This window comes from Hemibagrus wyckioides, linkage group LG11, assembly GCF_019097595.1.
Source record: "Hemibagrus wyckioides isolate EC202008001 linkage group LG11, SWU_Hwy_1.0, whole genome shotgun sequence".
Taxonomy (NCBI): domain Eukaryota; kingdom Metazoa; phylum Chordata; class Actinopteri; order Siluriformes; family Bagridae; genus Hemibagrus; species Hemibagrus wyckioides.
The window spans coordinates 2,285,852-2,301,849 of NC_080720.1; the positions used below are offsets into that span (position 1 = coordinate 2,285,852).

General features: G+C 40.6%; 1 protein-coding gene across 1 annotated transcript in view; it reads right to left on the reverse strand.

Moving 5' to 3' along the window:
• oca2 (oculocutaneous albinism II) overlaps positions 1-15,998 on the reverse strand; it is a 138,223-nt gene that overhangs the window by 105,337 nt on the left and 16,888 nt on the right. Inside the window, exons 3-8 of the mRNA XM_058401977.1 lie at positions 5,255-5,341; positions 3,874-4,047; positions 3,721-3,778; positions 3,198-3,270; positions 1,841-1,998; positions 705-787 (exon numbers count right to left, since the gene is read on the reverse strand). Of these exons, the coding sequence (XP_058257960.1) occupies positions 705-787; positions 1,841-1,998; positions 3,198-3,270; positions 3,721-3,778; positions 3,874-4,047; positions 5,255-5,341 (633 nt within the window). The remainder of the gene's footprint in view (positions 1-704; positions 788-1,840; positions 1,999-3,197; positions 3,271-3,720; positions 3,779-3,873; positions 4,048-5,254; positions 5,342-15,998) is intronic.

Genomic DNA, 15,998 nt, shown 5'->3' on the forward strand with positions numbered 1-15,998 from the left:
CTCCACACCAAACTCACTCATCCATGTCTTTATGGAGCTTGCTTTGGTCACTGGTGTGCAGTCATGTTGGAACAGGAAGGGGTCATCCCCAAACTGTTCCCACAAAGAGCATGAAATTGTCCAAAATGTCTTGGTATGAAGCTGAAGCATTAAGAGTTCCTTTCACTGGAACTAAGGGGCCGAGTCCAACCCCTGAAAAACAACACCTGAACTCAATGATCTGGAGGCGTGTCTGTTTGGCAATATAGTATAAGAAGCTGGAGTTCATTCAGTGCTACTGTGAGGAAGGACGTTCATATGGTCAGTGTGATGTTGGATATACTGATAGTGTATCATGGAGTAAAGATTAGTTTATCTCTAAAAACACACCTGAAGAACGCAGGAATGTTCCGGAAGAGTAAACTATTCCAGATTAAAGGATGTAAGGAGCGCTATAAGAGTAGAGCTGTGTTCATACACACACCAATCCACTTTCTACTGCTGCAGCTACTGCTGGATTTCCTGTATATCCTGAGTGACAGATGTCTCGTCCAATCAGAGGGAAGAATTCCATTCACAAACTATACCTACCTTTGTCTGAATCGTCCTTGTGGTTTTAGTTTTGTTATTGTGTTTTGCACTTCTCTGTCACCGTATGTTTCACTTCTTTACTCAATAATAATCGTGTGTGTGTGTGTGTGTGTGTGTGTGTGTGTAAACTTCACCCGGGAAGCATTGTAAAAGTCCTGGTTTTCAGAATCTGGTCACTCCTTTTGGAATGTAAAGGGATGGTCCAGTTATAAAACACCTGTTTAAATGACAGACAAAAAAAGAAAATAAGCCTGAGAGCCAGGCAGAGGAACAGACCGCTGCCTCCTGGGTGAGGGCAGTGGAGGACATTTGCATTTAGAGTGTTCCTCATACATCACTGTCACTTTTCTTTCCGGATATTATTCTCCAGCATGTGCTGTTGTTTTGTAAAACTTTGTCAGAAAATAAACCCAGATGATCCCGAGGTCAGGCTGTTCGACCCGAACACACTGCGCTATCAGACACGGGAAGAGGAGAGGGTTTAGGTCTAATCTCAGATCTGCAGCTGATTCTCACACCGGGTTTTATTATATTATAGGTGATGATGATGATTATATAATAAGAACAAATACATTTTTATAGCTGTGTATTATTTAACACCTTCACGTCAAACTTATAAAAATAAATAAATAAATTCAAATTAAGGGGGGAAAAAAAAGAAAATCAGTCAGATTAAAAATAATCAATGACAAAAAATAGATTAAAAAAATAAAATAAATTAAATAAAATCCAAAAAATAACAATAAAATAGGATATGTATAATAATAATAATAATAATAATAATAATAATAATAATAATAATAATAATAATAGGTGTCACACACATTCTCAATTCTCACACACAGACACACACACACACTCAAGCTTGCTGTGTTACCAAGAACCCGTCACAAATCATAAACTCCTCTGTCCTGAAGATTTCTGAACCTAAAACCTGAAGCTTCACCTCTGACTGTGTGAACGCTCTGACACTGGAGACTCCTTCTGTAAGTCTTAAGTAAATAAATAAATAAATAAATAAATAAATAAATAAATACATACATACATACATACATACATACATACATACATACATACATACATACACCTCACAAAAACTTCACCTTATGAACAGGTTGAAACAGCTGTATAAAGTCTTTATAAACACTGGACCCTGTGCATTAGTATAGACCTGCGCTGCTGTTCCAGAGAACTCATCAACACCTTCACCTGCGCCATAGAGGTGTGTTTCTTTCTGCACTTTAAGACGTGATGGATTTGGACATCTCACCTGCTGCACCCGTTTCCTGCGGGCCGATATCTCCACCGTCTGCTCCACCTGCACCAGGATGTACTCCTGCGCCGGAACGTTCTCGATCCCGCCCTGAAACGGCCCGCCCACCTGCAGCTTCAGCAACGCGTTTTCACGGAAATTTGTCAAGTTCATGGCTGAGAGTTCGAGCAGGTCAAGGAAACAGCTCACGGATACTCAATTCTATCCTATTCAATTTATCTCTATTCTATTCAACTCAACTCAATTCTATTCCATTCAAGTCCATTCAATTTCTATTCAATTTGCACACAAAAATTTGATTCAATTCTATTCTATTCAATTCCATTCCATTTATTTCTATTCTTTTCTATTCTATACCACTTTTAACAAAGGACATGGCCTCAGCTTTATATAGACATATAAAAAGATAGAATAAAAATAGTTTCCAAATTAAATTAATATTTATCTCTAACGAGAAGCCTGAGGCGTCGGTGATGAGGAAAACTCTCTGAGATGATACACTATATTGCAAAAAGTTTTGGGACGCCTTCCTTTACCTGAACAGGAATGGTCATAATATAGAGTTGTCCCACCCTTTACAGCTATAACAGCTTCAACACCTCTGGGAAGGCTTTCCACAAGGTTTAGGAGTGTGTTTATGGGAATTTTTGACCGTTCCACTAGAAGAAGCGTGGTCATTTGTGAGGTCAGACACTGATGTTGGACGAGAAGGTCTTGCTCTCAGTCTCCGCTCTAATTCATCCCAAAGGTGTTCTATGGGGTTGAGGTCAGGACTCTGTGCAGGCCAGTCCAGTTCCTTCACACCAAACTCGCTCATCCATGTCTTTATGGACCTTGCTTTGGTCACTGGTGTGCAGTCATGTTGGACCAGGAAGGGGTCATCCCCAAACTGTTCCCACAAAGAGCATGAAATTGTCCAAAATGTCTTGGTATGAAGCTGAAGCATTAAGAGTTCCTTTCACTGGAACTAAGGGACCGAGGCCCAACCCCTGAACTCAATGATTTGGAGGGGTGTCCCAATACTTTTGGCAATCAAGGAGGAACCTTGTTATTAGATGTATAAGAAGAGCTTAACAATAAGTTCACTCAATATTTAGTGTTTTTTTTACTTGATTAGACCATTTTGTGTAGAAGGTTTAGACAGAATCGGTGGTGATGTGGTGATCGTCAAGGAATAAAAATCAGGATGAAGGTGTTAATAATAATAATAATAATAATAATAATAATAATAATAATAATAATAATAATAATAATAATAATAATAATGAGAAAGTTCGGTACAGAACTCAAATCTTTTATATTTTAGAATCTTGAATCTTAATCTTAGAATCATGTTTCTGCAGGAAAAAGATACAGAAGCTTGAAGTGGACGAGACGGCCAGCATCCTCCAGGGACGATCTCGATCAGGAAACATGCTGAACAGCAGCTGGACGTGTAACAGACACAATAAAGTATTAATAACACAGTAATAACATCTGTGTAAAAACTGTGTGGGGAAAAAATAAGGAAATTTATAAAACCTTGCATTTATGAGAAAGTAACATTTATGTGATATGATGTCTTTGTGTGATAACTTTTTTGTTGGTTGATTGATTAAATTATTGATGGATTGATGGGCTAATTGATTGATTGATTGATTGATTGATTGACAATATATTTTTTCCACTTTTTATCCATTCACAGATATGATAATAAAATGGACCATGAAGGAGCAGTTACTATGGAAACCATAGCGTATCAAAAACCTGAGCTCCTGTCAGAGCTGCTGTTCTAGAGAATAATCAAAACCTCCTGACCAATCAGGTGTGAGAATGTAACAACGCTGCGGAGTAATTAGTGAAGGTGACGTGTGTGTGTGTGTGTGTGTGTGACATACTGTACAGAGAATGACGATGATGAAGATGGTCACGAGTTTTGTGACTCTTAAACAATTTCTGGGGGAAAAAACAAAAAATATGAACACACACACACACAAACACACACACACACACACAGAAATACACACATACAGTAAAGCTGATAGTAGTACCTGAGGTTGGAGGAGAGTTTGAAGTTGTTCTCGGTTTTGTCAGTGGACATTGAGCGGGACAGACTGGTCACTTCGCTCCCCAGGCGACATCTCCGCTCCAACTCTGCCGAATTACCGTCCCACAACTCGTCTCCGGGGCCGAAACCGGGGTCACGCAGGGTCATGTATGTTAAACTACACACACGCACTGTGGTCAATCTCGAGACATGAGCTCTCTTTAACCATCTCACTCGCTCATATATTATTATTCTTTACACATTTCATGAATTATTTGTTTCTAAATATCTCATATATTAAAAAATGTATCATGGATGTGAAGGAATAAAGCTCCATATTTTAAAATCTGTCATTTGTGATAAGAAAAAATATAAGATAAAAAATCTATCAAGATTCTTGACAAATTTCTTGACATAATTATAATATTTTATGGTGTTTTAAGACAGTTATATGATGTAGCTGATTTCTGAGGGAAAAAAGTTTTTAAAAAAAATTAAATTAAATTAAATTAAATTAAATTAAATTAAATTAGTAGAGTCTGGCAGAAAAATATTTCTTTCTTTTTTTTATTTAACTTAACATTCATTTTATTTCTGTTCATTACAATAATAAAGGTAATTTTGGTTCTTTTAGTGATTTTTTTAAATTATTTGTAGTGATTAATTCAGTTTTATTCAGTTCACTGATTCGTTCAAGTTGGTTGGTCTGATTCATTGAGTCATTTGAGTTGATTGGTCTGATTCACTGAGTCATTTGAGTTGATTGTTCTGATTCACTGAGTCATTTGAGTTGATTGTTCTGATTGACTGAGTCATTTGAGTTTATTGGCCTGATTCACTGAGTCATTTGAGTTGATTGTCTGATTCACTGAGTCATTTGAGTTGATTGGTCTGATTCACTGAGTCATTTGAGTTAATTGGTCTGATTCACTGAGTCATTTGAGTTGACTGGCCTGATTCACTGAGTCATTTGAGTTGATTGGTCTGATTCACTGAGTCATTTGAGTTGATTGTTCTGATTGACTGAGTCATTTGAGTTTATTGGCCTGATTCACTGAGTCATTTGAGTTGATTGTCTGATTCACTGAGTCATTTGAGTTGATTGGTCTGATTCACTGAGTCATTTGAGTTAATTGGTCTGATTCACTGAGTCATTTGAGTTGACTGGCCTGATTCACTGAGTCATTTGAGTTGATTGGTCTGATTCACTGAGTCATTTGAGTTGACTGGTTATCTGATTCGATTTTGCCCCAGGGGCATATATTAACTTCACTCAAATCACTCGATAAACTTAACCAGGTCTCGATGCTGTAAAATAAAACACTTCCAGGTAAAATCTGTAAACTTTGTGAAAAAAGGTAGAAGTGTGACAGAGGGAAACTTGCCCGTTGTCCTGAGTGATGCGGAGCAGCGGAGATCTCTCCGTGAGGCTCGTCTTTCCTCTCAGGAAGTTCGCCATGCTGAAGTTTCGCCTGACGTGACGAATAAAATCAAACAGGGTTTTAAATAAACAGGTTACCTGATATCAGAGCCGTGTCGAAATCCTGATTCTTTAAAACATTTTAGAAATAAATAATTAACATTTTAACTTCTGCTTTTATTTGCAGCTAAAACATTGTGTTCTAATTCAATAAAATTATACTGCAGAGCAGGGCCGGATTAACATAAAGGCTAGGTGGGGCTGAAGCCCCAGGGCCCGCGGAAGGAGGGGGCCCGTAATTGGCTGGAGATAATTGATTGACAATTCATATAGGCGCTGGCATTTGATTTTTGTCTAAGAAATTGTTGGAAAATGTTCCTGACTGATATAATTCACTGTCCAATTAAAATCACTTTACAATTTGCGCCATGACGTCGGGAAACGCCTCTTTGCGTTATGCTCTTGCGTGTTGAGAATCTGAAATATTCCACTAGCTGGTGTTCAAAATGTTCAAAAAGTGATAGTGGTGTGCAAAAAAGGAGAAAAAAAGTTGAAAAGGAGACACAGGAGGCTAATCTTAAAGCAAAAATTCCCAAACTAACAAACTACTTCAGGTGCAGCATAAATACACATTCAGCATCACCCACTGTCGCAAATCCATGTGCTTTACACGTTGAAGATGAGCAGCAGCAGCATGTTGAAGCATGGATTTTATCAATATCATTAAGGATTTCTGCTCAGCTAAAGTTAGAAAAAAGAGCTTTTAATGGTGAGACCCTATTTAAACTATTTATTGTAAAGTACTAATTAAGGAAGTATGATTGCAATTTGCAAATGTTTTTGCTAATTTTGGCAACCTGTTTGTTTGGAGTTCATATCTTCAGTTAAATGCATTTATGTTATTAATGTCTTTAATAACCTTGAATATTTAGTATGCGAACTTGTGCTCATATAAAATAGAAATTAAATAAAATGATCAAATATACAATTAAATGAAAATAATAGAAAATTAGAAAAATTAATATAATAATTAAATATAAAATTAAATGAATCAGATAAAATAAATAATAAGAAATTTAAATATAATTTAAAAAAATAATCATTCTTGTTGTAAGAGACACTGTGGGTGGCAATAAAATGAAGGTGGGCCCTTGGGTTTGCTATAGCCCCAGGGCCCAATGTGTTCTTAATCCAGCCCTGCTGCAGAGAGGAATAAAAGTTTGCATTCTCTTAAAACAGAATAAGGTAAAAAATAAAACACAGCGTCATGCTTTAACTGTAAATGATTCAGTAATACTGTTACTGTCACCACTGAGTTACTGTCACCACTGAGTTACTGTCACCACTGAGTTACTGTCACCACTGAGTTACTGTCACCACTGAGTTACTGTCACCACTGAGTTACTGTCACCACTGAGTTACTGTTACCATGGAGTTACTGTCACCACTGAGTTACTGTCACCACTGAGTTACTGTCACCACTGAGTTACTGTCACCACTGAGTTACTGTCACCACTGAGTTACTGTTACCACTGAGTTACTGTCACCACTGAGTTACTGTTACCACTGAGTTACTGTCACCACTGAGTTACTGTTACCACTGAGTTACTGTCACCACTGAGTTACTGTCACCACTGAGTTACTGTTACCACTGAGTTACTGTTACCACTGAGTTACTGTCACCACTGAGTTACTGTCACCACTGAGTTACTGTTACCATGGAGTTACTGTCACCACTGAGTTACTGTCACCACTGAGTTACTGTCACCACTGAGTTACTGTTACCACGGAGTTACTGTCACCACTGAGTTACTGTCACCACTGAGTTACTGTTACCACTGAGTTACTGTTAGAACTGAGTTACTGTCACAACTGAGTTACTGTTACCACTGAGTTACTGTTACCACTGAGTTACTGTTAGAACTGAGTTACTGTCACCACTGAGTTACTGTTACCACTGAGTTACTGTTACCACTGAGTTACTGTTACCATGGAGTTACTGTCACCACTGAGTTACTGTTAGAACTGAGTTACTGTTACCACGGAGTTACTGTTACCACTGAGTTACTGTCACCACTGAGTTACTGTTACCACTGAGTTACTGTTAGAACTGAGTTACTGTCACCACTGAGTTACTGTTACCACTGAGTTACTGTTACCATGGAGTTACTGTCACCACTGAGTTACTGTTAGAACTGAGTTACTGTCACAACTGAGTTACTGTTACCACTGAGTTACTGTCACCACTGAGTTACTGTTACCACTGAGTTACTGTCACCACTGAGTTACTGTCACCACTGAGTTACTGTTACCACTGAGTTACTGTTAGAACTGAGTTACTGTCACCACTGAGTTACTGTTACCACTGAGTTACTGTCACCATGGAGTTACTGTCACCACTGAGTTACTGTTACCACTGAGTTACTGTTAGAACTGAGTTACTGTCACCACTGAGTTACTGTTACCACTGAGTTACTGTTAGAACTGAGTTACTGTTACCACTGAGTTACTGTTACCATGGAGTTACTGTCACCACTGAGTTACTGTTACCACTGAGTTACTGTTAGAACTGAGTTACTGTCACAACTGAGTTACTGTTACCACTGAGTTACTGTTACCACTGAGTTACTGTTACCACTGAGTTACTGTTAGAACTGAGTTACTGTCACCACTGAGTTACTGTTACCATGGAGTTACTGTTACCATGGAGTTACTGTCACCACTGAGTTACTGTCACCACTGAGTTACTGTCACCACTGAGTTACTGTCACCACTGAGTTACTGTTACCACTGAGTTACTGTCACCACTGAGTTACTGTTAGAACTGAGTTACTGTCACCACTGAGTTACTGTCACCACTGAGTTATTGTCACCACTGAGTTACTGTCACCATGGAGTTACTGTCACCACTGAGTTACTGTTACCACTGAGTTACTGTTAGAACTGAGTTACTGTCACCACTGAGTTACTGTTACCACTGAGTTACTGTTAGAACTGAGTTACTGTCACCACTGAGTTACTGTTACCACTGAGTTACTGTTACCACGGAGTTACTGTCACCACTGAGTTACTGTTACCACTGAGTTACTGTTACCACTGAGTTACTGTCACCATGGAGTTACTGTCACCACTGAGTTACTGTTACCACTGAGTTACTGTTAGAACTGAGTTACTGTCACCACTGAGTTACTGTTAGAACTGAGTTACTGTCACCACTGAGTTACTGTTACCACTGAGTTACTGTTACCACGGAGTTACTGTCACCACTGAGTTACTGTTACCACTGAGTTACTGTTACCACTGAGTTACTGTCACCATGGAGTTACTGTCACCACTGAGTTACTGTCACCACTGAGTTACTGTCACCACTGAGTTACTGTTAGAACTGAGTTACTGTCACAACTGAGTTACTGTTACCACTGAGTTACTGTCACCACTGAGTTACTGTTACCACTGAGTTACTGTTAGAACTGAGTTACTGTTACCACTGAGTTACTGTTAGAACTGAGTTACTGTCACAACTGAGTTACTGTTACCACTGAGTTACTGTTACCATGGAGTTACTGTCACCACTGAGTTACTGTTACCACTGAGTTACTGTTACCATGGAGTTACTGTCACCACTGAGTTACTGTCACCACTGAGTTACTGTTACCACTGAGTTACTGTTAGAACTGAGTTACTATCACCACTGAGTTACTGTTACCATGGAGTTACTGTCACCACTGAGTTACTGTTACCATGGAGTTACTGTCACCACTGAGTTACTGTCACCACTGAGTTACTGTTACCACTGAGTTACTGTCACCACTGAGTTACTGTTACCATGGAGTTACTGTTACCATGGAGTTACTGTCACCACTGAGTTATTGTCACCACTGAGTTACTGTTACCATGGAGTTACTGTCACCACTGAGTTACTGTTACCATGGAGTTACTGTCACCACTGAGTTACTGTTACCATGGAGTTACTGTCACCACTGAGTTACTCTTACCATGGAGTTACTGTCACCACTGAGTTACTGTTACCATGGAGTTACTGTCACCACTGAGTTACTGTTACCATGGAGTTACTGTCACCACTGAGTTACTGCCCCCACTGAGTTACTGTTACTACTGAGTTACTGTTACCATGGAGTTACTGTCACCATGGAGTTACTGTCACCACTGAGTTACTGTCACCACTGAGTTACTGTCACCACTGAGTTACTGTCACCACTGAGTTACTGTTACTACTGAGTTACTGTTACCACTGAGTTACTGTTAGAACTGAGTTACTGTTACCACTGAGTTACTGTTAGAACTGAGTTACTGTCACAACTGAGTTACTGTTACCACTGAGTTACTGTTACCATGGAGTTACTGTTACCACGGAGTTACTGTCACCACTGAGTTACTGTTACCACTGAGTTACTGTTACCACTGAGTTACTGTCACCATGGAGTTACTGTCACCACTGAGTTACTGTTACCACTGAGTTACTGTTAGAACTGAGTTACTGTCACCACTGAGTTACTGTTAGAACTGAGTTACTGTCACCACTGAGTTACTGTTACCACTGAGTTACTGTTACCACGGAGTTACTGTCACCACTGAGTTACTGTTACCACTGAGTTACTGTTACCACTGAGTTACTGTCACCATGGAGTTACTGTCACCACTGAGTTACTGTCACCACTGAGTTACTGTCACCACTGAGTTACTGTTAGAACTGAGTTACTGTCACAACTGAGTTACTGTTACCACTGAGTTACTGTCACCACTGAGTTACTGTTACCACTGAGTTACTGTTAGAACTGAGTTACTGTTACCACTGAGTTACTGTTAGAACTGAGTTACTGTCACAACTGAGTTACTGTTACCACTGAGTTACTGTTACCATGGAGTTACTGTCACCACTGAGTTACTGTTACCACTGAGTTACTGTTACCATGGAGTTACTGTCACCACTGAGTTACTGTCACCACTGAGTTACTGTTACCACTGAGTTACTGTTAGAACTGAGTTACTGTCACCACTGAGTTACTGTTACCATGGAGTTACTGTCACCACTGAGTTACTGTTACCATGGAGTTACTGTCACCACTGAGTTACTGTCACCACTGAGTTACTGTTACCACTGAGTTACTGTCACCACTGAGTTACTGTTACCATGGAGTTACTGTTACCATGGAGTTACTGTCACCACTGAGTTATTGTCACCACTGAGTTACTGTTACCATGGAGTTACTGTCACCACTGAGTTACTGTTACCATGGAGTTACTGTCACCACTGAGTTACTGTTACCATGGAGTTACTGTCACCACTGAGTTACTCTTACCATGGAGTTACTGTCACCACTGAGTTACTGTTACCATGGAGTTACTGTCACCACTGAGTTACTGTTACCATGGAGTTACTGTCACCACTGAGTTACTGAACCCCCAGGTTACTGTTACTACTGAGTTACTGTTACCATGGAGTTACTGTCACCATGGAGTTACTGTCACCACTGAGTTACTGTCACCACTGAGTTACTGTCACCACTGAGTTACTGTCACCACTGAGTTACTGTTACTACTGAGTTACTGTTACCACTGAGTTACTGTTAGAACTGAGTTACTGTTACCACTGAGTTACTGTTAGAACTGAGTTACTGTCACAACTGAGTTACTGTTACCACTGAGTTACTGTTACCATGGAGTTACTGTCACCACTGAGTTACTGTTACCACTGAGTTACTGTTACCATGGAGTTACTGTCACCACTGAGTTACTGTCACCACTGAGTTACTGTTACCACTGAGTTACTGTTAGAACTGAGTTACTGTCACCACTGAGTTACTGTTACCATGGAGTTACTGTCACCACTGAGTTACTGTTACCATGGAGTTACTGTCACCACTGAGTTACTGTCACCACTGAGTTACTGTTACCACTGAGTTACTGTTACCATGGAGTTACTGTTACCATGGAGTTACTGTCACCACTGAGTTATTGTCACCACTGAGTTACTGTTACCATGGAGTTACTGTCACCACTGAGTTACTGTTACCATGGAGTTACTGTCACCACTGAGTTACTGTTACCATGGAGTTACTGTCACCACTGAGTTACTCTTACCATGGAGTTACTGTCACCACTGAGTTACTGTTACCATGGAGTTACTGTCACCACTGAGTTACTGTTACCATGGAGTTACTGTCACCACTGAGTTACTGTCACCACTGAGTTACTGTTACCATGGAGTTACTGTCACCATGGAGTTACTGTCACCACTGAGTTACTGTCACCACTGAGTTACTGTCACCACTGAGTTACTGTCACCACTGAGTTACTGTTACTACTGAGTTACTGTTACCACTGAGTTACTGTTAGAACTGAGTTACTGTTACCACTGAGTTACTGTTAGAACTGAGTTACTGTCACAACTGAGTTACTGTTACCACTGAGTTACTGTTACCATGGAGTTACTGTCACCACTGAGTTACTGTTACCACTGAGTTACTGTTACCATGGAGTTACTGTCACCACTGAGTTACTGTCACCACTGAGTTACTGTTACCACTGAGTTACTGTTAGAACTGAGTTACTGTCACCACTGAGTTACTGTTACCATGGAGTTACTGTCACCACTGAGTTACTGTTACCATGGAGTTACTGTCACCACTGAGTTATTGTCACCACTGAGTTACTGTTACCACTGAGTTACTGTCACCACTGAGTTACTGTTACCATGGAGTTACTGTTACCATGGAGTTACTGTCACCACTGAGTTATTGTCACCACTGAGTTACTGTTACCATGGAGTTACTGTCACCACTGAGTTACTGTTACCATGGAGTTACTGTCACCACTGAGTTACTGTTACCATGGAGTTACTGTCACCACTGAGTTACTCTTACCATGGAGTTACTGTCACCACTGAGTTACTGTTACCATGGAGTTACTGTCACCACTGAGTTACTGTTACCATGGAGTTACTGTCACCACTGAGTTACTGTCACCACTGAGTTACTGTTACTACTGAGTTACTGTTACCATGGAGTTACTGTCACCATGGAGTTACTGTCACCACTGAGTTACTGTCACCACTGAGTTACTGTTACTACTGAGTTACTGTTACCATGGAGTTACTGTCACCACTGAGTTACTGTCACCACTGAGTTACTGTTACCACTGAGTTACTGTCACCACTGAGTTACTGTTACCATGGAGTTACTGTCACCACTGAGTTACTGTCACCACTGAGTTACTGTTACCATGGAGTTACTGTTACCACTGAGTTACTGTTACTACTGAGTTACTGTCACCACTGAGTTACTGTTACCATGGAGTTACTGTTACCATGGAGTTACTGTCACCACTGAGTTACTGTCACCACTGAGTTACTGTCACCATGGAGTTACTGTCACCACTGAGTTACTGTTACTACTGAGTTACTGTTACCATGGAGTTACTGTCACCATGGAGTTACTGTCACCACTGAGTTACTGTTACTACTGAGTTACTGTCACCACTGAGTTACTGTTACCACTGAGTTACTGTTAGAACTGAGGTACTGTTACCATGGAGTTACTGTCACCACTGAGTTACTGTTACCATGGAGTTACTGTCACCACTGAGTTACTGTTACTACTGAGTTACTGTCACCACTGAGTTACTGTCACCACTGAGTTACTGTCACCACTGAGTTACTGTTACTACTTAGTTACTGTCACCACTGAGTTACTGTCACCACTGAGTTACTGTCACCACTGAGTTACTGTTACTACTGAGTTACTGTCACCACTGAGTTACTGTCACCACTGAGTTACTGTTACTACTTAGTTACTGTCACCACTGAGTTACTGTCACCACTGAGTTACTGTCACCACTGAGTTACTGTTACCATGGATTTACTGTATAGTATAATAATAGTTATTATTTCACACAAATGTAACTGGATGTCTGAAGAAAACCTATAGTTACAGCTTTACCTCTCTGAGTGTTACAGAGCCCTGACACTGGAGACTCCCTCCGTAAACGTTCAGTAAACATCACCTTTCAGAAAACTTCACCCTGTCACACTGTTTTTAAAGAATGTTGAACGAGCTGTTACTGTAGTCACATGTTTAAATTAATGCGCTTGTATAAATACGCTATAACATATTTATACAAGCGCATTAATTTAAACCTGTGACTTCCTGCACTATTATTACAGAAAATCCATCAGCCCTTTCTGACCAATCAGAAATCAGAATCCAGCAGCAGCACTGTGGGATGAAGACCCTGTCCTTCTCAGCAGTGAGTCATGTTCAGTGTCAGGTCTCAGAGTGGAGTTTTCCTTTTCTGACACTGTTTCTGCAATACTTCTTGCTTCTCTTTCTCACTATCTGAAGTTACCTCTGACCCTTGACCCTTTATCACTGAACTCTCAGACTGTGCAGCAGGGTTTGATTGACAGCTCCGGCTCCTGGCACTAAGCCGAGGATCGTTAAAGAGTGTGTGTGTCACTCAAACGCCCCGGCTGTGTCTGGCGTCTCGGCGTCCTCTACACTCTTCCTCCATGTTTGCTTGTTTGAGACTCAGATGAATAAATCAGATGAGGTGCTGACTAATCCCCCAAAATAACAACCACCTGCTCCGTCCTGATGTCTGTGTTCAACTCAAAGAGTTCAGGAATACACACACACACACACACGCACACACACACACAGCATAGACGTGAGTGCAAAAGTTTCCATCCCTCTCTTTCTCTCTCCTCATGCTTTTGTTGGAGAAGGAGGGGGAGAGAGAGAGAGAGAGAGAGAGAGCTTCATTAACCCAGTTCCTTTATGCATTATAAATGTTATATCTTAATGTAGTAAGGGTGCCAATAATTATAGAGTTGTTACTCTGTGTGTATGATTGCCTGTGTGTATGTATATGTGTATGCATTTGTTGCATTTGTGTGTGTGTGTTTGTTTCTTTCTTTTGTTTGTGTGTTTGTTTATTTGTTTGTGTGTATGTGTTTCTTTCAGTGTGTGCGCGTGTTTGCTTCTTTTGATTGTGTGTTTGTTTATTTGTTTGTTTGTTTGTGTGTGTGTGTGTGAGAGAGAGAGAGAGAGAGAGAGAGAGAGAGAGAGTGAGAGAGATGTGTAAGCGGTCAGCAGAGTGTGTAAGAGGTTTGTGTAACACTCTTATAGGCTTAGCAGCAGCTGTGAGGTGAGTTCAGTTCTCTTTCTCTCTCATTCTTTCACCCTCTCTGTCTCTCTCTGTCTTTCACTCTCTTTGTTTCTCTGTCTTTACAGGCCTTTTTTCTCTCCCTCTTCCTTACTGTCACCACTGAGTTACTGTTACCCTGGAGTTACTGTCACCACTGAGTTATTGTCACCACTGAGTTACTGTCACCACTGAGTTACTGTCACCACTGAGTTATTGTCACCACTGAGTTATTGTCACCACTGAGTTATTGTCACCACTGAGTTACTGTTACCACTGAGTTACTGTTACCCTGGAGTTATTGTCACCACTGAGTTATTGTCACCACTGAGTTACTGTTACCACTGAGTTACTGTCACCACTGAGTTACTGTTACCACTGAGTTACTGTTACCCTGGAGTTATTGTCACCACTGAGTTATTGTCACCACTGAGTTACTGTTACCACTGAGTTACTGTCACCACTGAGTTACTGTTACCACTGAGTTACTGTTACCCTGGAGTTATTGTCACCACTGAGTTACTGTTACCCTGGAGTTACTGTCACCACTGAGTTATTGTCACCACTGAGTTACTGTCACCACTGAGTTACTGTCACCACTGAGTTATTGTCACCACTGAGTTATTGTCACCACTGAGTTACTGTTACCACTGAGTTACTGTCACCACTGAGTTACTGTTACCCTGGAGTTATTGTCACCACTGAGTTATTGTCACCACTGAGTTACTGTCACCACTGAGTTACTGTCACCACTGAGTTATTGTCACCACTGAGTTATTGTCACCACTGAGTTACTGTCACCACTGAGTTACTGTCACCACTGAGTTATTGTCACCACTGAGTTATTGTCACCACTGAGTTATTGTCACCACTGAGTTACTGTTACCCTGGAGTTATTGTCACCACTGAGTTATTGTCACCACTGAGTTACTGTTACCACTGAGTTACTGTCACCACTGAGTTACTGTTACCACTGAGTTACTGTTACCCTGGAGTTATTGTCACCACTGAGTTATTGTCACCACTGAGTTACTGTTACCCTGGAGTTACTGTCACCACTGAGTTACTGTCACCACTGAGTTACTGTCACCACTGAGTTACTGTTACCCTGGAGTTACTGTCACCACTGAGTTACTGTCACCACTGAGTTACTGTCACCACTGAGTTATTGTCACCACTGAGTTACTGTTACCCTGGAGTTACTGTCACCACTGAGTTACTGTTACCACTGAGTTACTGTCACCACTGAGTTACTGTTACCACTGAGTTATTGTCACCACTGAGTTACTGTCACCACTGAGTTATTGTCACCACTGAGTTACTGTCACCACTGAGTTACTGTTACCCTGGAGTTACTGTTACCACTGAGTTATTGTCACCACTGAGTTATTGTCACCACTGAGTTACTGTCACCACTGAGTTACTGTTACCCTGGAGTTACTGTCACCACTGAGTTACTGTCACCACTGAGTTACTGTCACCACTGAGTTATTGTCACCACTGAGTTACTGTCACCACTGAGTTACTGTCACCACTGAGTTACTGTC